A 27564-nucleotide genomic window follows, 5' to 3' on the forward strand; every position below is an offset into this window, starting at 1 on the left:
GAAGTCAAATCGGAAGATCGGTTTATGTGGGAGCTATATCATGTTATGGACCGATTCGGACCGTACTTAGCACAGTTATTGGAAGTCATAGCAGAACACTACATGTAAAATTTCAGTCAAATCGGATAAAAATTGCGACTTCCAGAGGCTCAAGAAATTAAATCAGGAGATCGGTTTATATGGGTGCTATATCAGGTTATAGACCGATACGGACCGTACATAGCCAATTGTTGGAAGTCATAACAAAACATTATGTGCAAGATTTCAGCCAAATCGAATAAAAATTGCGATTTCCAGAGGCTCAAGAAGTCATATCGGGAGATCGGTTATATGGGAGCTATATCAGGTTATAGACCGATTCGGACCGTACATAGCACAGTTGTTGGAAGTCATAACAAAACATCATGTGCAAAATTTTAGCCAAATCGGACAAAAATTGCGACTTGTAAGGACTCAAGAAGTCAAATCGGGAAATCGGTTTATATGGGAGCTATATCAGATTATAGGCCGATTTAGACCGTACTTGGCACAGTTGTTGAAAGTCATAACAAAACATTATGTGCAAAATATCAGCCAAATCCGACAAAAATTGCAGCTTGTAAGGGCTCAAGAAGTCAAATCGAGAGATCGGTTTATATGGGAGCTATATCAGGTTATAAACCGATTCGGACCGTACTTAGCACAGTTGTTCAAAGTCATAGCAGAACACTACATGCAAAATTTCATCTCAATCGGATAACAATTGCGGCTTCCAGGGGCTCAAGAAGTCAAATCGAGAGATCGGTTTATATGGGAGCTATATCAGGTTATAGACCGATTTAGACCGTACTTGGCACAATTGTTGGAAATCATCACAAACCATTATGTGCAAGATTTCAGCCGAATCAGACAAAAATTGTGGCTTCCAGGGGCTCAAGAAGTCAAATCGGGAGATCGGTTTATATGGGAGCTACATCAGGTTATAGACCGATTTGACCGTACTTGCCCCATTGGTTGGAAGTCATAACAAAACATTGTGCGCAAAATTTCAGCCAAATCGAATTACAATTGTGGCTTCCAGGGGCTGAAAAATTCAAATCGGGAGATCGGTTAACAATCGGGACATACATCCTGCACGTTGCCATCAAGCCATGCTCTGTAGGAATTGAGGCAGCTGCATCTGCCAGAACGTAATTGAGCCAGAAGTACTCTGGTTTATCGGGGGAGGTCAATTTCTTCAGGTGCAACGGGAGGCGAACAATGTGGCTGAAGATTTGGTGGCAGATATCTTCAGATTTCTTGCAGCGAAATGTGAGGCATGTTCGTTGAGGCAGACGTTCAACCAATCGCAGATGTTATCAATGGATGGGGGGGCCTAATGTCATAATCGTAGAATCGTCCGCATATAATACGATCTCTATGCCATATAGAGGAGGTGAAATGAAGTATAGGTAGAGGTTAAACAGTGCCGGAGATATCACCCCGCCTTGAGAAACTCCCCTTTTTCACTCTACGGTGCTTCGACTTATCCCTAAATTCCACAAATGACTGGCAACCACACAGACAACTCGCTACCCAGCGTTTCCGGCCTGGCTGGAGGGACGTGTTGGCGATGTCCTCAAATAGTTTGGCATGGCTGGCCGTGTCGAATGCCTTCGATAGGTCCAGTGCCACAAGGACCGTTCTACCACATGGCCTGGGAAGCCATGGCAAATGTGTGCGGTGATTTCATGAAGAGCAATCTTCCATCTATGCTGATGCTTGACGAAAGGAAATTCTCCTACGAGGCTCGAGAGGAGTAATGCCTCAAGCGTCTTTGCTACTGTTGAGAGAAGGGAGATCAGTCTGTACGACTCCCCCGAACTCGGGTCCTTTTTAGGCTTCAATAGCGGGATCCCTTCGCCCATCATCCAGGCATCGGGTACTAGTAGAGTGTACAAAGACAGGTTGAGGTCAGTAGTAAGATACTCAACTCCAGGTAGATCCAGATTCTTCAGCATCAGTGTAGAGATTCCGTCAGGACCCAACGCCTTGGATAATTTGGCGCCACGGATGACATTCGTAACTTTGCCCATGGTAAATTGTGATGAATGTCCATCGGCTCGGAGACCACGGATATAACGGGGGTGGGTTCTCCCCCTTGTCCTGTCACTTTCGGAATGCACAAGAAATTGACCGCGGCACGGGAAAGCTGTGAGCACCACACAGGCTGGTGCATTGAGCTCCAATCTGTGTGGTGATATTTGCTGTTACGAGAAGCTTAGCTGCGAGCTACCGGGCGCAACCACAGGTTGCGGACAGTGGAATGCTCCATACGGAGTAGCTGCAGCAGCTGTCGCGGACAATCAGCGATATTGCGTGGAGAGTCTTAATGAGAGACCGGGCGACACCGGCTCGTGCTTAAATACTGAGTGCCTATGATGCTCGATATGACAAGGGGAGTTATTGGCGCCTTTAAATAACCAATGACCATCATCATCCCGTGAGCGATCTTGGTCACCCACAGGAGCTTGACGAGGATCGCCACCTCCACATGAAAATGTGGCTACAACAACTACAATACATACAATCTCATGCAGACGGTTGTTGTTGTAGTAGTAGCAGTGTGTGGTACACTGAGGCGGCAGCCCTTGCCGATGAAGGAATTCATCGGGTCAATCCGGTACATACAACCGGCTGCCATGGGATTGCAGACGGTTGTACGTACCGGATTGACCCCATGGAGTCCTTCATCGGCAAGGGCTGCAAACTCAGTGTTCAACACACTGCTACAACAACAACAACTACATAAGCACCACACGGTGTGTGATATTCATCGTTTTCACAAGAAGCTTAGCTGGAAGCTAATCGGGGGCATCCACAGGATGCGGATAGAGGAATGCTCCATATGGAGAAACTGTAACTACAGTTACGGACCAACCATAACGTTGCCACAGCGATCGGTCCTATCGACCGGAACGAGTTTGTTCACCTGTGGAGCTTGACAAGGATCGCTACCTCCACATACAAATGTAGCTACAACAACAACTCTGCAATCGCTGAAGGTCAAGGCCAAAAAGCAGCGAATGTAAAAATGCAAATTTTGCCCATGAACATTCCACTAAGGAACAGGGGCAAACTTTTCACATATCAATGAGTGCAGTCCGATTTAAATTTAAGTTCAATGATAAGGGGCCTTCTCTTTATTGCAACACCTCTTTGGAGAGAAGTTGTACATGGCATAGTACCTCACAAATGTTGCCAGCATTAGGAGGGGAAAACCACCGCTGAAAATTTTTTCTGATGGTCTCGCCAGGAGTCGAACTCAGGCGTTAAGCGTCATAGACGGACATGCTAACCTCTGCGCTATGGAGGCCTCCAGCACCAAATGTGGATTACTACAACTTTCAAACCAAATTACAATTGTTTTGGGGCAAGAAAGTAGAATAATATTTGCCAATGGATGCTACTTTGAACGAAAAAGAAAGTTCAAGGGCAGAGCCACTACTCGTTTGACCACAAATGTGTCATGACAGTCATTGGCCATTCACTTTCTCTAAATCTAAATCTCAACTACAGCGGATAACAAACCTTGCTGATTGTGTAGGAGTATTAGCAGCTGAAACTTTACGACCCTCCAATGTGGCCAAATGCTGTTCCAATGCATCCAGCAGGGAACTGGGTGCCTTTGTTAAATCTGGTATATCGCCTTTGTCTATGCCAACATTCTGTAATAAAATGAAAAGTGTTTTTAAGGCGACATGGTGTCCACGTTGACTCAAAAATGCTGCGTTACCTCTGCAACTTTTAAAAATTCACCAACACGATCCATGCGTACCAAAAACTTTTTATACAAATCCAAAGCATCACGAGCCTGTTTCTTATTCATATCGAAATATTTTTCCAATAAATTAATAATACCATCATTGTAACAGGCAAACAAACGAATGAGATCACGGAATAAAAGCATAAATGACATATTTATGACACCTGAAACGAAGAAAACCAAAATTAATTAAAAACAACACAGTTTTCTATAATAAAAAAAGAAACACAACTCACCATTTGTTAAATCGTTTGATTGACAATCGAATTCCAATAAGCCATCCAATTGTGCTTGTAATACGGGCAACGTTTTCAACAGCTTATCGGCGTGCATGGTACGCAGCGAACCTTCTTCTTTGCTGTAAAAGAACATTTTTGCAAAAAAAATAAATTTAACTTTAAAAAAAATGTTTTTCGAAAATTACATTAAAACTTACCCCCTTTTGACTTTGCAAAAATCAAAGGCCATTGCACGATAAGATAGAGATTTCTCATTTAAATATTTGGCATACCGTCGTATGAATGGTGACATATCGTAACCTAAAGAAGTAGGATGGAAGAAAAGTTAACTAAAAGTTCCTTAAAGACTGTCTTAAAAACTGTCTTAAAAATACCATCAAACTAGGAAAGCGAACAATTCTTGATAGTCATGAAACCAAAGAGAAATCTAAGAAAGTTTATATAAATTCAAGGTAGGCAAAATGCATTGATCGACATGAGATATTTTGGGGAAGAGCTTTTTATAGAGAAAAACTTCTAAGATTTATCCAATGCACTATTTTCTAGTGCGTTGGAGAGAATTCTCTCAAAGATAAAACAGGCTAAAGAAAACTGTTAAAAATATTGGATTGCCCAAAAAGTAATTGCGGATTTATCATATAGTCGGCGTTGACAAATTTTTTCAACGGCTTGTAACTCTGTAATTGCATTCTTTCTTCTGTCAGTTATCAGCTGTTACTTCTAGCTTGCTTCAGAAAAAAAGTGTAAAAAAAGTATATTTGATTAAAGTTCATTCTAAGTTTTATTAAAAATGCATTTACATTCTTTTAAAAAATCCGAAATTACTTTTTGGGCAACCCAATAAATACGAAAATCGCCATCGGTGCAGTTTCTAAATCGTTTTTTATATGGTATAGCTGACCCGGGCCCGCTCCGCTGCGCCTTCTTTTACTTGGCCCTGAAAAAATAACTGCATCGTGCTCTTCTCTCAAATACCATTTATTTACACCCCATATTGCCATTGGCTTAAGAGGAGTTTACAGGATGAGGCGTCCTCCAAGCACATGGCCCCAAAATAGGTTATCAAATTCGTTTTCTAATCTCAAAATCATTTGAGCTACATATTGGCATGGTCGAAACATTTTTTTCCCTTTGGGGGTGTTTTGGGAAAGGGGTGATGCCCAAAATACATGGCCCTAAATTTGGATATCAAATTCGTATTCTACTTCCAAATACCTTTATTTGAGCCCCATATTGCGATGGTCAGTAAAAAATTGCTGTTTGTGAGGTATTTTGGGAAAGGGTAGACCCCCAGCAAATTGGTCCCGAAAATGGGTATCAATTCTTGCTCTACCCCCCAATACCTTTAATTTAAGCCCCACATTGTCATGGTCGGTAAATATGCCCGATTTAGGGGTGTTTTGGGGAGTGGGGTGGTCCTCCAAATTCTATGCCCCCAAAATATATCAGCAACGTGCTCTATTCTCATATATCTATATATCATTTATTTGAACCCCATATTGCCATTGGCCTCAAAATTGGATATCAAATTCGTTTTCTAATCTCATTTAAACTCCTTATTGTAAAAGTCAGCAAATATATCCGGTTTGGGGTATTGGCCCTAAAAACTAAAAATATTTAGTTTCACTCTCTTTAAGACCCAAATTGTCTTGGTGAGCAAATACGTCATATTTGGGGGTTGTTATGGTGGTGGGACGTCCCCTATACAATTGGCCCCTAATGTTGATATCAGATACGTGGTCTACTTCCTCATACCTTTAATTTGAGCCCCATATTTCCATAGTCGACAAACATGAACGGCTTAGGGGATGTTTTGAGGGATGGGCGGCCACTCAGTGAGTTGGCCTTGAAAATATATATAGGATTCGTGTTCTACTCTAAAAACCCTCTTATTTGAGCCTCATATTGCAATAGACAGCAAATACTTCCTAGTTCCTAGTTGGGTGGGTGGGGTGGCCCCATAAAGACTTTTCCTGAATATTGGTAGCAGATTCGTGCTTTACTCCCACAGACCTTTCATTTGAGCCCCATATTGCTATGGTCGTAAATTTGTCCCCCTTGGGGGATGCTTTTGGGGAGAGGTGGCCCCCAAACACTTGGTCCCATAATTGGATATCAGATTCGAATTCTACACTCAAATACATTTTATTTAAGCCCCATATTACCATGGTCAGTAAATAAGGGGTTGGGGTGGTCCCTCTAGCACTTGGTCCGACAATTGGATATCAGATACGTTTTCTTATCCTAAATACCTTTCATTTGAGGCCCATATTGTCGTGATTGGTGTAAATATATGTTTGGTAGGTTTTAGGGTGGGGCAGCCCCCCTAGGTACACCATACGAAATTTGGATACCAAATTTTTATTTTTAGGGTACTAATGAGAGCACACAAAATTTCGCTTAAATCGCACCACCCATTTCCGAGATCTGGCGTTTCTAAAAATTAGGGTAAGGGGGAGGGTCCGCCCCCCCCCCCCCCCCCCCCTTCAGATTTAAAAAAATTTATTACCATATTTTCACCACGGGGTCAATATGTACCATCTGTGAAAATTTCAAGGAAATCGGTTCAGCCGTTTTTGAGTCTATAAGGAACACACAAACATACAAACAAACAAACACAAATTGATTTTTATATATTCGCCCTATGTGGCCTTAATCGAAACATATTTTGACATAGCTATATGTTGACCGATCTACTGAACCCATATCTTAGGTTGATAAAAAAAAATCATTTTTAAACTGATTTGGACGAAATAACAACCAGGACAGTAAGATCACGGACAATCTTTTAATGTAAAAAGGAGATCTCTTCTCTGAGGATGGCACAATCCGCATCATTTGGTTGCCGGGCAATAACGGAATAAAGGGGAACGATTTGGCAGTGAAGGCCACAGGACTGCTGTCAACAAACTTGGTTTACCCGAAGCCTTTCGAATCGACGCAGTAAGGGAGTGGGCGACGAATGCGCATGCAACACTGTAGAACAGCGAAGCAGTCGACGGCGTGAGAGGGTCATGGGGTGATCCGGATCCTGAGAGTACGAAGCTATTAGTGAAAGGAAGTAAGAAGAAGGTCAGTATAATTTCTTAATTTTTTTTTTTTCAATTTTTTTCATTTGTTAACATTTTTTTTTTCTTTAATTATTAGTTTGCTTATAATGTTTATTGGTCTTTTTTAAATATTTTTTTTTTAATTTTTAATTTATATTTTTGTTTTTAATATTAATTTTTATTTTCTTTTTAATTTGTACTCTAATTTAATTTAATTTTTGTATATTTATTTTTTTGTTTTTGTTTATGTTTTTCAATTTTTTTAATTTTTTATTTTTTTTTTTTCACTTCTTTTAATTTTTTTCCATTCTTTTAATTTTTTTAAATTATTTTTTCCTTAATTTTTGCTTTTTTTAATTTTAAATTTAGCTTTTTTAAAATTTTTTCTTTAAATTTTTTTTTGTATTTTTTTAATTAATTTGTTAATTAAATTTTTAATTATTTTTTTTAATTCTTTTAATTTTTTAAAATATTTTTCCCTAATTTTTAGTTTGTTTCTAATTTTTATTTGTTTTTTTATGTCTTTTATTTTTCTTTTCAATTTTTTTAATTAGTTTTTAGATTTTTTTACATTAGTTTTTAATTATTATTTAAATATTTGTGTATTATTTGTAATTTGGAATAATGCGCAGTTTTAAGCCTCCCAACTTCCGAGTCAAATATGGTACAGATCGGACTATATTTCGATACAGCTGTCATATAGACCGATCTGCCGATAAAGGGTCTGAAGCCCATAAAAGCTTTATTTTTTAACCGATTTCGCTGAAATTTGAAACTGCGAGTAGTTGTAGGCCACCTGCCATCTGACCCAAATATGGTAAAAATCAGACTGTATTTGGATATAGCTGTCATATGGACCGATATGCCGGGTCTAAAGCTCATAAAAGCTTTATTTATTTAACAAGCTGGTTATTAGTTTGGATGTATCTCCATTTTGGCTGGAGCGGATTAATATCCGCACTCCGTTTTCAACCTAACCTAAGCTTTACTATATATTATTTTGTATATTTTTTAAAAAATTTCTTTTAATGTTTGAATTTTTTATTAGTTTTAATTTTGTTCTCTTTTTAATTTTTTTTTAATTTAAAATAATTTTTTATAAATTTTTTAATACTAATTTTTTTTTAATTATTTTTTATTATTTCATTAATTTATTTTGTTATTATTTCTTTATTTTAATTTTTTTTTTTTTGGTTACATAATTTTAAATTTCCTTAGATTTCTCTTGGCCCACACATAGAAAAAAGCAGATTACTGTTTTAACGTAAGCTGGTGATAGCAAATCTACATAAAAATGATTGATCAAGCAGTCGCTTAAATAAAATCATATCTCTGGCATTATTATTATTACTATGTTATATATAAAAATTACTCACCCATTCTGCCACCAGGTACCGACATACCACCATCTTGTTTTAAAGCATATTTTACATTGGTTTTGAGTTTTGGTTTACAGAGGGGGAGCATGAGTATAGCAGTGGTAGTAGTAGTAGTAGTATTGGTAGTATAAGTAGTAGTAGTATTGGTAGTATAAGCAAAAAACACACGGAAATACAAAAACATTTCAATATTTGAATATGCATGAATTTTCACAAACAGGTATGAAAATAGTATAAAAATTATTTCCAATTGATATTATGAAAACGATTTGTATATAAATTTTGAAAAACAAAATTTTTGTATGAGAAAAATATGAACAATATTGAAAGCGAATTTCAAAGATTGTTTTAGGCGATAATGGAATTTATTTTGAATTATTTGTTTTAGCACGTATGTATGTTTTGTGTATTGTAAAAATAAAGAACAGGCGGTAGGGTAGTTAAAGAAAAGTTGCGGGGAAAAAATGGAAAGAAAAAGAAAGAAAAAGAGAAAAAATCATAAAAAGCATCAAATTGTTACCACAACATAAAAAAATGTATATTATCATATATATAAATTAATATAGAAAATGGAAAATTAAAATGAAATCTTATTAATGAAAACACATGTAATACAACTGAAATGCAAAAATGGATTGACAGATTTTATTTCAAATATAAAAAAATTCTAAGAATTTTATTATATCTTTTATAATAATAATAATTTTTTTTAAATTATGTTGTTAATCTCTTTTGCATTTCAGCTGGCAACATGTGTTTCTAAATTAAATGTTAAGAAAAACATTTGTTTAAATGATTATAATGTTGTTGTTAACTTGGTATGACATGAATATTTTCCAATTGTCCAAACAGGTTTTGAGGATATTAATCACATTCATAGATGAGTAAGTTCTTTTGGAATATTAATCTTTACTTAAAGTTGTATGAATGTATTAGTGTTGGTTTAGCTTGTAAAGACAGAGAGAGAGAGAGAGCGAGAGAGACTCTTTCTCCCAGCATTGTTTAGTATTTTTTTGTCTTTTTTTCACGTTGCATTTTCATTTACCTTGCACACCGCCCTTGTCCAGGAAATTGCTGAGGTTAAATGTTGAATTCGATGAAGCCAAATACTGCATAAAACGCTGAAAACAACAACAACAAAGAATAAAAGATACAATTAAAATTGATTGCAAACCCCTTAAGATATTGCCATAGCTGTTGATAAATGATTGGCAAAGGTCGCTGACTTTGAGAGAGAGAGAAGGAGCGACTGAGCAAACATTCGTCATTGAGAGGTTAGTCGTCGTATTAATGACATTGTCTTTATTGTTGACATTGTAATAAAATGTGTGAGTACAGTGGTTATACAGTTATAATTAGAGTATGAACTTTTATGACCTGAATGTTGCCATCAATTATTAGGGGTATGCGGTAGTATTTTGCATGCAGTCATGCAGAATCAAAGTTCTGATGTCATTATATGTTTACAAAAATAAATTTTAATACAAAATACCATTTCATTTGGAAAATAATGAATGTTCAATTTTGCATAAAAATCCAGACTCTAATTATAAAATATAGAAAGAATTGAACAATAAAAAATTCGGCAGAGCCCGGCCTGGATTCGAACCTGGGAGCAACAGCCTATAGCCGTTGCCCTTGTCTTAGCGTTCGAAGCCATCAATACAACTTTCAACAGATGCACAATGCACAATGTTGCTATCTTTGGCTTTTATTTTCCATTTGCATCTCCGATCATTGAGCTCATCTCGAAAGAGAAACAAACAAATATTGAAGAATTTTTATTAATCTTAAGAAGAAGAAGAATGATCTGACATATGGTGGGGTTCTACAACTGGGTCGCTAAAAAGGGTTATTGAGTAATTTTTGCATGTCTAAAACTAAGGGATGATAAGACAAAGTGCTTCAATTGGAAGATGAAACGAATCCATGAATTTATTTGTTCACAAAGCCCCGAGGTGTGCCCCCCTTTATGCTAACGAATAGCTACAACTTTTGCATGACAAAATTTTCACCTATCCTATTGGCACAGACGGGTTATTGACAATCCTAAAAAACTACTTTGAGAAATCGGTTAAATATAACACCCATGCAAAAAGAACAGGCAACAAGTAAAAGTGAGTTCAGTTTACCGGGATCGAATCTTATATACTCCTCTACCATTTATCGCATTCGTCAAGTTCTTTGTATGGTTTTTCCTTATGGAGAGAAACTTTACAAGTAAAAGCGCACCAAGTTCGACCGGGCCGAATCTTGGGATTCTGTTAAAAGTTTACACAAACGGTTTGGAGCGTACCACGTACAAAATTCAGCTAAATCGGATAATATTTGCAACATCCAGAGAATCAAGATGTCAAATCGGCAGATCGGTTTATATGGGAGCTATATCAGATTATAGACCTATTTGGACCATATTTGTCACGATTGTTGGAAGTCATGACAAAACACTACATGCAAAATTTCATCTCAATCGGATAACAATTGAGACTTCTAGGGGCTCAACATGTCAAATCAGGAAATCGGTTTATATGAACTCTATATCAGGTTATATATCGATTTGGACCATACTTGTCACGATTGTTGGAAGTCATAACAGAACACTACGTGCAAAATTTTACCTCAATCGGATAACAAGTGCAGCATCCAGAGGCTAAAGATGTCAAATCGACAGAACACTACGTGCAAAATTTCATCTCAGTCGGATAACAATTGCGGCTTCTAGGGGCTCAAAATGTCAAATCGGTAGATCGTTTTGTAAGAGATCTATATCAGATTATAGAACGATTTGGACTATAATAATCGAAAATGTTGGAAATTGTAACGGAATACTATGTGCAAAAATTCAGACCAATCGGCTAATAATTGCAACTTCTAGAGGCTCATGATGTCAAATCGGGAGATCGGAGGCTATATTCGGTTATAGACCGATTTGAACCATATTTGGCACGATTGTTGATAACCTTTACGGAACCCTGCCTGCAAAATTTCATACAAAATTCCAGCTTCTAGTGGCTCAAGTCGAAGAACCTCTTTCAACATTCCAGCCAGTATCTCACGTATAAATGATTCAATGTTGACTAGACATGACCTTTAACATAGCCCCACAAAAAATAGTCTGAAAGCGTTAAATCGCACGATCTAGGCGGTCACTTAACCAGTCCCGTTAAATAAAATGTTCAATGAACTCGCCTCTCAATAAGTCCATTGTTATGCCTGCTGTGTGGCACGTGGCACCGTCTCGTTGAAACCACAAGTCATGCAAGTCAAGCTCTTACATTTTGGGCAAAAAAAGTTGGATATCATCTCACGGTAGCGCTCACCATTTAAAGTTACCATATGCCATTTACGTTACGATTCGCATCATCTTTGAAGAAGTACGGTCCAATGATGCCACCAGCCCATAAACCGCTCCAAACTGTGACTTTATCTGGATGCATTGGTAGCTCTTGTAATGCTTCTGCCTAATCTTCATTCCAAAATCGACAATTCTGCTTATTAACATACCCATTGAGCCAAATATAAGATTCGTCGTTGAAGAAGAAGAAGCGCGCGATGAACTTTCTTAACAAAACACGCATTTTGTAAAAAAATTCAATATTTTGCAAGCGTTGTTCGTTTCTAAGACGATTCATGGTTAAATTATAGACCAAGCTAAAGTTGTTTGACAGTGAAACAAAACCCGAAACGTGCGTGAGCTGTTTAAACCAGTGTTGGCAAAATGATAATAGCTAAAAAATCGCCTTTTATATGAAAATCAATTTGTGTTCAGTTTGTTTGTTTATTCCGTTTAGACTCAAAAACGGCTAAACCGATTATCTTGAAATTTTCACAGATTGTGTAGGTTGGTCTGGTAAGAAACATAGGCTATATAATTTTTTGATATCGGAAGGGGGGCGGACCCTCCCCTTTACCCCAACAGTACTACTCAAAAATAATAGTGAATCGACCGGGACAATATGGGACTCAAATAAAAGATATTCAAGAGTAGAGTGCGAATTTCATATTAAAAATTGGGTCCAATTAACTGGGGGCCGCCCCAGCCGCAAAACCCCCTAAAATAAGTTTATTGGACGATCATGACGATATGGGACTCAAATGAAAGGTATACGGGAGTAGATTACAAATATGGTAAGGAAGCAGGAATAGGCTTTATGATTTGTTGATATTTGGAAGAGGGCGGACCCTCCCCCGTTCGGTTCAGCCGTCAAAAACCTTGAAATTTTCGCAGATTGTGTATATTGGTCTGGAAGGAAACATAGACCATCTAACTTTTTAATATCGGAAGGGGGCGGACCATCCCCGTTACCTCAAAAGTACTACCCAAAATCAAAAGTGGGACTATAAAGACAATATGGGTATCAAATGAAAGGTATTGCAGAATAAAATACGAAAATGGTAAAAAAAATTTGGTCCAAGTACCCAGAAATTCGCCCTAAACCAAAACTTCTTAAAGCAGGCGAATTGAACGCCCATATCAAAATGGGGCTTAAATGAAAGGTATTGGGGAGTAGATTACGAATCTGGCAATCAATGAAATTTTGCACAGGTAGGGAAAAAATTAACGAAAATCCCAGACAAACGACTCAATTCATGTTTTTTAGCATAAAAATGGTTAATCGATTAAACGGTATAAATTATTCGATTATTTAAAGTCTCAAATAATCGATATTCGATCAAATAACGATTCATCGGTTGTACACCCTCGTACTGAGCGCATAACGCCAAGCCAGAAGGAGGTCTATATAAAAGTAAACTTGGCTAACGAATAGTAAGGCATCAAGCGTCGAAAGGATAGCATCGAAGGCAACATACCGATTAGGCGGATACATCAGTTGGTTTATCGCAGTTTAAGGATGTCCGCCTATGACGCAAACATCTAGATCCGTGTCTTGTGGGCGAACATCAGAAAAATGTCAACCCTCATAAAATTTTCCCCGAACTTATGCTGTTTAACCACAGTTTCGACTAAATGTCAAACAGTTATTGAAATTTCCTTGCAATCGCCATAAACTTACCTCATTTCCATATGCCATCAAATGATGTGTGGTTATTAACGCCTTATAGACCACCACCCAATGGGTGTTCTGTGAACGTTCAATAAGTAAATTGGCCAGATGTGGTATTGATACGTTGGGTTCATTTGTACAATGTACTAAATCTGGAAAGAAAACGCAAAAAGAAGACATTAAAAAAAATTGCGAAAGAAAAGTAGTAAAAGCCTACTTAGTTTGGACGGGCCAAATCTTGGGAACCCACCACCATAGATTCTGCTAAAAATTTATACAAAACAAGTGTAGATGAAGGGCATAATTTATGGTTTTTTTACCGTACTTGGCATAGTTGTTGGAAGTCGTAACAGAACGAGTGGGCAAAATTTAAATTTGACAAAAATTGCGGCGTTCAGGGGCTAAAGATGTCAAATCGCGTGATCAGTTTATATGGGAGCTATATCAGGTTATAGACCGATTTAGACCGTACTTGGTTCAGTTGTTGGAAGTAGTAACAAAACACTACATGCTAAACTTCTGCCGAATCGGACAAAAATTGCGGCTTCCAGTGGCTCAAGAAGTCAAATCGGAAGATCGGTTTATATGTCAGCTATGTCAGGTTATGCACTGATTTGGAGCGTACTTGGCACAGTTGTTGGAAGTCATAACAAAACACTACATGCAAAATTTCAGCCAAATCGTATAAAAATTGCGGCTTCCGGGGGCTGAAGAAGTGAAATCAGAATATCGGTTTATATAGGAGCTATATCAGGTTATAGACCGATTCGAATCGTACTTAACGAAATTATTGGAAGTTATAACAGAACACTATGTGCAAAATTTCAGCCAAATCAAATAAGAATTACGCCCTCTAGAACCTCACGAAGTCTTATCGGGAGATCGGTTTATATGGCAGCTATATCAGGTTATGGACTGATTTAGACCATACTTAGCACAGTTGTTGGAAGTCATACCAAAATGACATGTGTAAAATTTCAACCAAATTGGATAACAATTGCGCCCCCTTTAGGCTCAAGAAGTCCAATCGGGAGATCGTTTATATGGCTGCTATATCAGGTTATGGACTGATTTATGAGACCAGTACCCTTGAAGCACTGGTATGGTGGAATGGCGTAGAGAAGAGGACGCGTGCGAGGGAGTTCGAGAAGTTCGGGTTCACAGGGGCACTGAGATCCGCACCGCAGGCAGGCCTGGAGGCGATGCTGAAAATGCAGCCCATTGAGGCCTATATTCGGAACTGCGTCGCCAAGATCGCCCTTAGGCTGAGGGAGCTCGGCATTCTTAAGGAGGATGGTTGCGGCCACCCTTTGATTATGGATGCGAAGGGTAGACCAAGGAGGATCTCCGACTACCTGGCACCAGTGCCGACTGGAGTGAGGGCATTCGCTATTCGATTAGGATTAGACCTCGATCTTCACCGATGGCTCCAAGATGGAGTCAGGGACTGGATTGAGGGTCTACTCTGACTTACTCAAAATCAGTATGTCTCTAAGACTGCCGGACGAGTGTACTATCTTTCAGGCATAGGTCTGTGGCAATCCAGTGGCTGTAAGAGAAATTCGGATAAGGGATTTACTGCCCTCGAAACTGAGAATTTATGTTGACAGTATGGCGGCGCTCCATACCTTAGGGTTGAGGATGAAGAGGTCAAGATGCGTGGCGGATTGTTTGGAGTCCCTGGATAGGCTCCGGGCCCACGATGGGACGCATGAAGGGATTCCAAGGGAATGAGAGGGCGGACGAGTGCGCCAGGGGGGTTCGTCTGCGCCAAGCGGATCGGCGCATTGGTCGAGCCAATGAACACAGTGGAGGCTAAGTCGGCGTCGGTGTCGAGGTGGGACTGGGTGGATGGTTGCCGGACTGTAAAGGCGCTATGGTCGATCATCGACCAGAGGAAGACGAGAGTTGCTGGCGTTCGATAACAGGTCAATGAGCGCCTTGACAGGGGTCATAACCGGACACTGTGCCAAAGGCCGCATGGCGGCTCGCATGGGAATACCGCACAATGATTTCTATAGGAGTTGCCCCGATGAGGATGAAGACGAGACTAGTGAGCATTTGCTGTGTTCATGTCCGGGTCTGCAGGGAGGTAGGCTCCCCTTTCCGGGGAGCCGTTTCTTCTATGATCTGGGTGAACTTGCGAACGTACTTCTGGTGGGTCTCCTGAGATTTGTTGAAGGAACTGGATGATTCCGACGGGGGATGCCATAAGCTCCGGCGTAGGTACATCCATGCTTGCGTGGGAATGGGCGTTTCTTCACCTCCCGCTCGGATTCTTCACTCCTTCTGTCTTTTTTTTATTCGTATATAAATAGGAGGCCACCGTAGCGCAAAGGTTAGCATGTCCGCCTATGACGCTGAACGCCTGGGTTCGACTCCTGGCGAGACCATTAGAAAAAATATTCAGCGGTTGTTTTCCCCCCTAATGCTGACAACATTTGTGAGGTACTATGCCATATAAAACTTCTCTCCAAAGAGATGTCGCACTGCGGCACGCCGTTCGGACTCGACTACAAAAAACGGGCCCCTTATCATTTAACTTAAACTTGAATCGGACTGCACTCATTGATGTGTGAAAAGTTTACCCCTGTTCCTGGAATGTTCATCGGCAAAATTGTAATATAACCTCTAGTCTGAGGTCTCACATCTTCTTTCTCTTCCCTTTCTTTCTACGGTACCACAATGGACCAGACTGGCCTCCGAGTGAACTCGAACCTTTGGTGGGTAACCCACCCAAAACTAACCTTAACGTTGCAAACCCTACATACTACCTTTTGGTTTATGAAATGCCACCAACGCATTTAGTCCCAAAATTGGCCCACTGTATCTTCAAATCTCTAACTTATTGTGTCAATCATACGAAACATTCGAAGTTCACTTTAGCCCGCATTCACTTAATCTCAGCCTCAAGTCTGCATATTAATATGAGTGCGCAAAAAAATTGTTCTTATCAATTTCGACAAGTGAGTGAATGATGTGACAGAAGTGCCAGGCAACGAAAATGTCCTTGGATAAAATATTTTTTATGTTAATATATGTATGAACATATGTGCTGATATAGCTTCCATAAGTGCGTTTCAGAAAAATGCGATACGTATTCAGTACACATACGAGCATAGAGTAACGGAAGTAGGTTAACACAAGTCCATGATTGACATTTATTTATACCACCACCACCAAAGCAAGACGAATTATCCATACATATCGCAAGGGAGAGAGAGGCATTGCTCAAGATTCACTAATATAAGGCTGTGTTACTTGCAAAAACATAAAGTGTATAGGCTCCATGAACATCATTACAATTGTCGAAGTTTGCCTATTGTGAATGTTAACAAATTTCAATATATACCTATTGTGAATGTTTACACGTGTCAATATGTTATAAAAATTGTTTTGAAAACAGAAACACTTATCATATTGTTATGGGTACTTTGTTAAAGCAAAAATAATTTTTTACTTATTTATACGCCTCTCAATAGGATATAATTTCAGAAAAAAGAGGGTTTGTTATCTCTTTGCAGTTCTTTTTTTTATTTTTAAACACAAAGATTAGCTTTTATGTGCTTATATATTGCATTCAATGGTTAACGATATGTTTATCGAGTAGTACAAAATAAAAATTGTGTTTAAACAAATGGGCGTCTTGTGCCATGCAAAAACAGATTATAAATAGAAGATAAATAAAGGGTTTTAAATTGGTACCAAACAGACATTGCATATCCACCACACATTAACTGACTCATCCAACCGCTATATGCCACGGATAAGACCTTCTTAATTCTGAAAATATCATTCACCCATTAAGTATGGTCATGATAATGTCTGTAAATGAAATAGCAATTGTCTAGCTTCATTTGTAAACAATTACCATATGGTAGCAAGAGTAACACTTTTGTAATGGGTCTGTACGCGTACTTTTCCAGCAAAAATTTGCAGGGGAGTAAGAACAACCTTTACTATATTTTGCTATTTATTTGAATTAAGCAACTGCAATTAATAAAACAGCTATTCCATGCTTAAAATTTCGGCTAGGGGGAAAAAACTTCAGAAAAAAACTTCAAAATGGGGATCAATTACCAAACGCTCAAAATATTGCAAATAAAGTACTCGAACGACTTCCAGTAACAATTTGCGCAAATTTTCACAAATAGTTGAGTACTCGTTTGACTTGAACTTGGCATGTCAACTGTTACCCACGCGATATGTTTGTGAAATTTCGCAAAAACCCCTAAGAGATTGTGTGGCCATATGCGTAAAAACGCACATTTTTGTAAGTGTGCAAATTCACACCGTCAATTAACTAATTTTCTCTGAGATCAAAAAGAGGGTACGGATATTAATCCGCCCCGGGACACTATGGACATGCACGTAAGCCAGTAATAGGCTTGTTGTGTGCTTTAAAAACTAAAAAGGTAACCTCGAAAAAGAAAATTTTGAGATAGGATTTCCAAGCTACTTAATTGTTTTCTATACCACGCCCCTGAGTTGGTTCATGTCTGGTTCATTTTTGGTACTCCATAGGATTTTCGCCGTCCTACCGACTGTTTCGCTGCTACACGGTGTTGCATGCGCGTTTGTCGCTCACGTCCTTAAATCGGACTGCGTCGACCCGAACGGCTTCAGGTTATCCAAGTTTATTGACGGCAGTTCTCTGGCCTTCACTGCCAAATCGTCTGCCCTTTCATTCCTCCTTACTACGTTATGGCCATGCACCCAAACGATGCAGATGGCGTTAATTTCTTTCTTACATTCCAAGACTGTTCGTGACCTTACCATCCAGGTTGTATTGTCCTTATGGACATTTTACTGTTCCTGAAGAAGTTCCCACTCGACGTCCTCGCGTTTGTACCATACCACCTCACGCATTCAATGATCGCCCGGATCTCCGCTTGCAGGATCGTATTATGGTCAAGCAGTCTAAAACAGATTTCAGTCCCTGAGTTCTCAATGTAGACCACCAGGCCCACTCTGTCCTCTAGCTTTGATCCATCTGTGTAACATGATCTTCCAGATGGCAATACTAGGGTTCCGTCAATTCAAGATTGTGCCGATGACAGCAATGCCTCGCACTTGACTTCAAGGTTCATCTCAGGTATCCGATCGGAAACCTCTTCCCTCCTTTCAAGGTTTCCTACCGTCGCCTCGATTATACCGCGATGGTATGAGCTGCACCCATCCTCAATCCATTCTCCCATCGCCTTAAGTCTCATAGTCGCAGTGGTTGACTCACACTTAATCTGTATGTCAATGGGTCGGATATCTGGAAGAGTCTCCAGTGCCCTAGTGGGCTTGGTTCTCATCGCTTCGCCTATGCCAAGACAACATGTTTTCTGAACCCGTTGTGTGGTCCTTATGTTGTATTCTTTTCCGTAGCTGTCCACCAAACTACTGAGGCATAAGCAAGTATTGGTCTAATCACGCTCCAGTGGAGCCAGTGGACTATCATCGGATTCAGGTCCCATTTCGAGCCTATGGGCCGTCTATATAGAGCCCAACATCTGTGAGCCGTTTCACTACGCTCCTGAATGAGAAACTTCCAATTAAGTTTCCTATCCAAGATAACTCTTAAGTATTTGACCTTGTCAGATATCGAAATTGGTTTGTTGAGGAAACGTTGCGCTTCAAATTAGTCCACATTCGTCTTCCTCGTGAACAGGCTTATTTCTGTCTTCTCTGGGTTAACATTGAGACCTCTGGGTCTAGCCCAGTCATATCCCATATGCAAGAACCTTTCGGCCCTTCTGCATAGCTGGTTCGGATCCTTAGAAGTATTATAACATCGTCTGCATACCAAATCCCTCCTCAGTCGTAATAGGTCATTTATGGTGGTCACCCAAAGTAGTGGCGATAAAATGCTTACCTATGGCGTGCCCTGTGTCACCTTCTCCCTTATATTTATGTCATGGAACACACAATTTGTCCACCTGTTTCTTAGCATATGGTTTATCCAGTCTCTAAGGACCCGCTCTATCCGGTACTGGTCTCAGGATTGGATCAATGTCTCGGTCCTTACATCGCAATGCAAATTTGCCCATGAACATTCCATTAAGGAACTGGGGCAAACTTCTCACAAATCAATGAGTGGTGTGCGATTCAATTCTAAATTTAATGGTAAGGGAACTCCTTTTCATAGCCGATTCCGAACCGCGTGTCGCAGAGCGACACCTCTTTGGGGAGAAGTTTTTACATGCCATGTTCCTGCCAGGATTCGAGCTCAGTCGTTCAGCGTCATAGGCGGACATGCTATTCTCTCCGCTATGGTGGCATCCTACGGTGATCCTCACATCGATGCCAGTGCAAACCGCCAATGTGTGGCGTCGAAGTACTCTTCTATTTTATGCACAACCTCGTGCAGGACAGTCCACAATATGTTCCATGGTTTTGATTGGAAAGACGTAAGGCTTATAAAGGGTGATTTTTTTGAGGTTAGGATTTTCATGCATTAATATTTGACAGATCACGTGGGATTTCAGACATGGTGTCAAAGAGAAAGATGCTCAGTATGCTTTGACATTTCATCATGAATAGACTTACTAACGAGCAACGCTTGCAAATCATTGAATTTTATTACCAAAATCAGTGTTCGGTTCGAAATGTGTTCATTCACCGTTCAGCGATGAGGCTCATTTCTGGTTGAATGGCTACGTAAATAAGCAAAATTGCCGCATTTGGAGTGAAGAGCAACCAGAAGCCGTTCAAGAACTGCCCATGCATCCCGAAAAATGCACTGTTTGGTGTGGTTTGTACGCTGGTGGAATCATTGGACCGTATTTTTTCAAAGATGCTGTTGGACGCAACGTTACGGTGAATGAACACATTTCGAACCGAACACTGATTTTGGTAATAAAATTCAATGATTTGCAAGCGTTGCTCGTTAGTAAGTCTATTCATGATGAAATGTCAAAGCATACTGAGCATCTTTCTCTTTGACACCATGTTTGAAATCCCACGTGATCTGTCAAATACTAATGCATGAAAATCCTAACCTCAAAAAAATCACCCTTTAGGTCTGTAGGCCTTTGGTGTCGCTTAACTTGTCTTGCCGGCCTTAGGTACAAATACCACCCTTACCTTCTGAGTATATGAAAGTCCTAGGCACGCTGTAAAAATATTGGCCAGATGAGGCGCCAGATAGACGGCCTCCTTTTATAGTAACACCGGAAATATACAATTATGTCCAAGTGACTAAAATGGTTTGAATCTCCTCAAGGATTCCTTCACCAGAAATTCCGTTATGATAAACCTTCGATCAACCTCATTACTCCAAGATTCGACCTGTTCACAGAAAAGTTACCAGGAGGCACGTGTTGCCGCTCTGGTAATTTTATTCATTTACATTACACTATTTTACACTATTTTATTGATTTACATACACTTTCGCCTTCTTACGACATGCTCTGTTATAAAGACTGCGGACCTCTTTCCCAATTTTTCAAATCTCCTCCGTCATCCAGGGTTTTTCTTGGGCTGATTTCCTGTCTCGAAGAGGACAACTACCTTCAAAAGACTCCACTAGTGCAGTCGTAATCCTGTAGACATTGTCGTCCATGTTTGAACAATCTAAATTATCTTACCCAAGTCTTCTTCTAAATTAACTTACCCAAACCTTCCGAATTTTGGCCAGTTTTTTTTTTACTTACTACGGAAGTTTATCGGATTTTGCGCTGGCCGTGCTATTCTAAACCTAATTTGGCGATGGTCTGAGAAGGAATGCTCCATGGAGACCCTCCAATTCCAAGAACCTCATCGATTAGATTTCCCGAACATATTATCACATCAAAAACCTCCTCCCTAATACTATGAACAAAGGTAGCGGTGTTACCAATATTAGGCGTTATTAGGTCGCTTATGAATGTTGGTACTACCCCACGAAATTTGGTGAGAGTTCGCATCGCACCCTATTAGTACCTCACTTCCTGTTTGTTTTGCTTTGCTCACCAACCGTTGTAGGTCCGACGTAGGTGGCGGTGTCGGATCGTCGACAGGGCAGATAAAGTGATACCATGCTCCCTGTTGCATTCGACGTTGCCAACTCTGGGGGGAAATACATAACTTAAATTTTTATGACAAATAACGCTAAACATCCCATTAGGAGCAGTGGGGGATTCTATTTTCATTTCAATGATAAGGTACTTTTTTCATAAAGCCAATTGCAATGTCAGAAAAGTTTAAGATCGAACAACAACTATTTGAAAAACTGTAGATGAAAACTTTGGGCTTTCATTTTCCTTTCTGACTAATGTTGGTTTCGATTGATGCAGAAAGCTCTTACTGGAATAGTTTTGAATTCATAACTTGGCAAAATTATTGTGCTACCAGAAAGACGAAAAACTTTGTTGCTAATGATGAGCAATAATAATAACTGCATTTTTCAAGCCAAAAATCAAAATTCTTAACTTGTACACCCCAATATGCGGGCCACATCTGATTGATGTCCATTCGTGTTAAGCCCCCCTATACAATTGAATTTTTGATTTAATTGTTTATTTATTTTTACAGTTAAACTTTATAATTGATCTCATTTGTTGACTCTGGTCAAGTGTTTTCATTTCTCATCACTCCTGAGCTCTTTCCGATTTCGCATCTCTTCAAATATTAATTAAACAATTATTGATTTTGTTTGCAGACAAAACACAAACACTTGAGGCTGAATAACTTCTCCTAAGCTTGCAAAAGAAGCAATTGGCTACTAGCACTGGAAGAAATGAAAGAAACTTCTTTCGCTAAAGCTCCCCGCTTCCCCTAAACCGACGATCCATGAATTCATTACTCAAAGCATTCGAGTGTCAGACAGGCGTCTCAATACACGCATTTCTGTATACAGATAAACATGTAGCCAACAATGACGTCCATACAAACTCAACGAGAATGAGTCATCAACGGCCACCAACAATCTACACAGGCAGGCAGGCAGCTAGCCAGCCAACCAGCTCCATCACATAATGTGGTTACAATCATTCGGACAATACCCCCATAGCGCACACAGCATCAATGAAACGAGGAGAAAGAAAAACCCCAAGGCACAGCCAACACTACACAGTAAAAGAACAAAATGAAATTGGAATCCGAAAAGAATTTATGCAAAACAGTAGGGGAAAAATGTAAATAAAACAAAATTGGATAATCCATGACATCAACTGACAAATATTGAGAAACCCTATGCTTCCACTGAAGCAAGAAAATATTGATATGAAAATCACTTGCAGCACACAAAATGTATGATAAAAGCAAGCCAATATCAACATACATACATATGTATGGATGAACGTACATACCTGCCAGCTAACACCCCTCATTTACATACATACACACATACACTGTTCACTCAACCAATTCAAACCAAATGCTCTCCATTATGGGAGATATGTTTGCGATTTGTGGGGAAATGGGTTACAAAGAAAGAAATTGGCATTTGCAACATGTGTGACTGAAGATTGCTTGACTTAACTATGAGAGACTTTGATTGTTAGTTGTTGTTGTTTGTTTGAAATGCATTTGAGAAGCATGTCAGTGAATGGCATTACCACATAAATACACACACACACAAACCCTTCATTTTTTTCACATAGGTAGTTGTTATTGGGAAGAAATTTGCTTTTGCTTGCATTGTGACGTAACTTGAGAAGAAAGCAGAAGTGGTGTAAGCACACATATGCATACATATTCATTTTAATAAGAGATACATATGTTTGTATGTATGTCGACATGCAATGCACAATGTTAAAACCTATTCACCATTCGACTACAGTGCATTCACATGCTTGGTTGCTGTCTTAATGAAATTAAAAGTTATGGAGGTGATAACAATAACAACAACAATGGATAAGGGGGTATTGATAGTGGTTAGTGGGTTGGCATGATATAGATGATGTATGACGTATTTAATGCATATATTGCCATTTTAGCAAATATCAAAAATGTTATTAACCTCTTACTGCAAACAATTCATTTTATTAAGTAATATTTGTAAAAAGCAGGTGATTTCCAAAGAAATAAATATCTTCAGAAGAAGGCTTCGTTTATTGACGGCAGTTCTCTGGCCTTCATCTGCTTTCTCATTCCTAGTTACTCCGCTATGGCGCGGCACCCAAACGATGCGGATCGTGCCACCCTCAGAGAAGGCGTTAATTTCCTTCTTACATTCCAAGACTGTTCGCGATTTTACCTTCCTGGTTGTTATTGCCATTATGGTCTGTTTACTGTCCGTAAAGATCCTCATACTCGACGTCCTCGCGTTAACCCCACACCACGCCACGCTTTCCGTGATCGCCCTTATTATGTTCAGGAAGTCTAAAACAGATCTCAGTCCCTGGGTTCCCAAGATAGACCCCCAGGTCCACTCTGTCCTCTAGCTTTGAGCCATCCGTGTAACATGATCTTCCAGATGGCCATACTTTTTTACGACGTGCCCTGTTATAAAGTCTGCGGACCTCTTTTCCAATGTTGCGAATCTACCCGACCATCCAGGGTTTTTCTTGGGCTGATTTTATTTTTCCTTTCTGTTGATATGATTCAGACCAGAAACTTTGTTCCGGCTTGTCCATGGATACTGAATTAAGGTAATATGAATATTGCCTTTGCTGATTTTCTCCATCAGAGCGTGTGTAGCTGTCTCGCTCCGATGGAGGTTTATCTGGATAACTGCATTGCGACTCCTGTCGCTGCGCTGCCTGATGTTTCAATATTATGAACGTTGCATAGTCTTCCGAATCTTGAAGTCGGTGACGTGTCCGTCGTCAGGTCCCTGTTGGTTAAAGCTGTGATGGGTAGCTCGCCCCTGCACTGCCTGTTTTTTTAATATTAGGATCTTTGCTATCCTAATCTACCCAATATTGAGAGAGGCCGTGATTGTCTCGTCGCAGCCACCTGTTTGTTGGGCGGTATTACGTCACAAGACACTGCACGACCTGATGTCGCAATATGCGGATTTCTGTCCATCTTTGTCTTCCCAATCTTGAAAAAGACAGCCCTGCTCCCGTAGTGCGCCATGCGTCATAGTCTTAGCCAAACTTGTCAGGGAGACCTGATCAATGCCAACCACAAGAAGAGTTCCTTCCTCATTTTCCTCCCTGTGGAACACCTCCCACTTCTCCCACCAAACCTTGGTTTTGCTTGCCTAAGAAGAAAATTTACTACCCATCCCCAGATGAAGACCGTCGCCTTTGTGAGCTGGGGGATGTCCATCTTTCTCACCAGGTCGAGCTTTGTGCCTACCCATGGAGCGTGGATACCTTCGACGAGCTGTTTGAAGGTATCAATACATTCTGCAGACGCAAAACGCAGCGTAAAGATGTCGCCTCTTTACTCGTAACTCATCATGTTCGAAAATCCGCTCGTTAACCAGTTTCTCCACTTGGGACCGATGATCTGGTGGAATCCTACGGGATGCACTGCCGATATTGATGACTGCATATGTAAGTAAGCTCATCTCTGTTGTGCTTCCTTGCCAATTTGGCGTAGGAGGGCGGCTCCTTATCATTCTCAGCGACCATCTTCCCCTTCGGTTTATACTGCAACTGATAATTTGTGGTTGGCGGTGGCGATTAGTCATCATAAGGCTTCGGAATTCTATGCAAATGTATATTCGTTGTCGAATATATTTATATGCATATTCTTAGCCTTCGTAAAAGTCTAAAACGATCTAGACATATCCATCCGGTTGCCTGTTAAAATCACTACCGTCCGTCCTACCGTCTTTAAAAATGAATATATTGAGCTGAACTTTGCACAGATTCTTTTTTGTCCATAGGTAGGTTAAATTCGAAAATGGTTTATATGGGAATATATCTTCATAGGTATAGCTCCCATATATATATCGATCTCCCAGTTTATGGTCTTAGACCCATAAAAACAGCACTTATTCAACGATTTGTCTGAAATTGGCACAATGATTCGTGTCGTGTATGGTTTCAATCGGTTCATATCTTTTACCCATAAGTGCCGTATTTATTATCCTAGTTTGCTGAAATTATGTACTGTGAGCTATGTTAAACGCCTACACTTTCTCCCCGAATATTATGCAGACCGGATCATATTTCAATATAGTTGCCATATACATACGTATATCGTGCGTGGCATGCATCGCCGTGAGTAAGCATGCCAGCACAAATAAACAAAAATAACGGATAGCGACAACAAATATTCATTTGCTTAGAATTCCGAACCCTAATGATGACTAATCGCCTGCGCCAACAAATTATCAGTTGCAGTTCATACCGCAGTGAAAAATGTGCGAATATTTCCAGTTCAGACTAAACAAATGCCACCAACAAGCCAAGTCCGTAACATACATATAAAAACAATCAATTCAACTAAGCATACTCAATCAAAAACAAATGAGCATTCCGCCAATTTATGGTTTATTTACTCAGAGCAAAATACAACTACATACATACGTCTATCCATTAAGCTAGTTATGCATATGTATATTTAATTATTCAAGAAAAAATAACCAATCAATTAGATGTTGTTGTTGTCGCTGTTACTGTTTTCTACATATACAAACAACAATGTACTCGTATTTGAATAGAATATCAATGTTTGAAAGTTAGAACATACTCTTGCTAGTACACAGCTAGCAGAGGTATTTAAGTCAAACATGTCGGCAGTAAGAGAGAAAGAAAGAGAAGAGCAAAATAAATGACCGGCTTATAAAGACCATATTGACATAACAACAAATATTTCGTTCATAATTGAATGAGTCTATGAAAACGAGCGAATGTATTGTACAATAACATGTGATTTCATGAGGGTTGCCATATATACAGAGTGCATAAGCTCTAGAGAATAGGTTTAAAGTTTCATGCATTTTCAAAAGCTGGTGAAAGTAATTTGCATTTTTTTGTTTGTGAAAAATTTTGTCTAAACAAATGGGCGTAAAAATAAAAAATAGAATATAAATAAAGGGTATTCAATTTGTGCGGAACAGACATTGTATATCCACCACACAAATACTAATTGAATGATTGATCCAACCGCTATATGCCATCGAAAAGACAATATCATTTACTCATTTGTATGGTCATGACGATGTCTGTAAAGTAAAGAGCAATTGTTTAGCTTCATTTGTAAAGAAATTACAAATAAGAACAAGTTATAGTCCGATTCTGACCATAAATGAATGCTGAACATTATAGAAGTCATTGTGTAATATATCAGTTCATTCGGATAAGAATTGCGCCTTGTAGGGACTCAAGAAGCAAAATCGGGAGATCGGTTTATATGGGAGCTATATCAAGCTATTGATCGATTCAGACCATATTAAACACGTATGTTGAAGGTCATGAGAGAAGCCGTTGTACAAAATTTCTTCTAAATCGGACTAGAATTGCGCCCTCTATAGTCTCAAGAAGTCAAGATCCAAGATCGGTTTATATGGCAGCTATATCAAAACATGAACCGATTTGGCCCATTTACAATCCCAACCGACCTACAGAAATATTGGGTTGCCCAAAAAGTAATTGCGGATTTTTTAAAAGAAAGTAAATGCATTTTTAATAAAACTTAGAATGAACTTTAATCAAATATACTTTTTTTACACTTTTTTTCTAAAGCAAGCTAAAAGTAACAGCTGATAATCGACAGAAGAAAGAATGCAATTACAGAGTCACAAGCTGTGAAAAAATTTGTCAACGCCGACTATACGAAAAATCCGCAATTACTTTTTGGGCAACCCAATATAAAGTGCTTCTGCAAAATGTCAAGCGGCTAGCTTTACTCCTTCGAAAGTTAGCGTGCTTTCGACAGACAGACGGACGGACATGGCTAGATCGACTTAAAATGACATGACGACATGACATGACATGGCTGGGGCGAATCTTATATACTCCAACCATGGATCGCGTTTGTCAAGTTCCTTGTACGATTTCTCCTTACAGACAGAAGCAAAAGAAAATATGCAGAGAGTAAGAAATACCCATGGATTCTTATATATTTTTATAAGCATTAGTTTCTGTAGGTGCCCAATATCCCAAATCGAGTGATCACTTTATATGTATGTATATGTTATAGACCAATTGAGTATATTACAGAAACTTGCTTTAAAGTTTAATGCAGGTACAAAATTTCAAATGCTGGTGAATGTAATTTACAATTTATCGGTGA

General features: G+C 39.3%; 1 protein-coding gene across 23 annotated transcripts in view; it reads right to left on the reverse strand.

Annotated features, from left to right (window-relative positions):
* The window catches only part of LOC106088147 (phosphatidylinositol-binding clathrin assembly protein LAP), an 82967-nt gene that overhangs the window by 39318 nt on the left and 16085 nt on the right, over window positions 1–27564 (reverse strand). For 20 of the 23 annotated variants that reach the window (XM_013253497.2, XM_059363156.1, XM_013253495.2 and 17 more), the window contains exons 3-9: window positions 13468–13610; window positions 9498–9573; window positions 8450–8482; window positions 4221–4323; window positions 4021–4142; window positions 3755–3948; window positions 3550–3686 (exon numbers count right to left, since the gene is read on the reverse strand). In XM_013253497.2, the coding sequence (XP_013108951.1) occupies window positions 3550–3686; window positions 3755–3948; window positions 4021–4142; window positions 4221–4323; window positions 8450–8482; window positions 9498–9573; window positions 13468–13610 (808 nt within the window). Of the gene's footprint in view, window positions 1–3549; window positions 3687–3754; window positions 3949–4020; window positions 4143–4220; window positions 4324–8449; window positions 8483–9495; window positions 9574–13467; window positions 13611–27564 lie in introns of all 23 variants that reach the window. The other 3 variants (XM_059363160.1, XM_013253501.2, XM_059363158.1) reach the window with 2 other exon arrangements.

This window comes from Stomoxys calcitrans, chromosome 2, assembly GCF_963082655.1.
Source record: "Stomoxys calcitrans chromosome 2, idStoCalc2.1, whole genome shotgun sequence".
NCBI classification, from domain to species: domain Eukaryota; kingdom Metazoa; phylum Arthropoda; class Insecta; order Diptera; family Muscidae; genus Stomoxys; species Stomoxys calcitrans.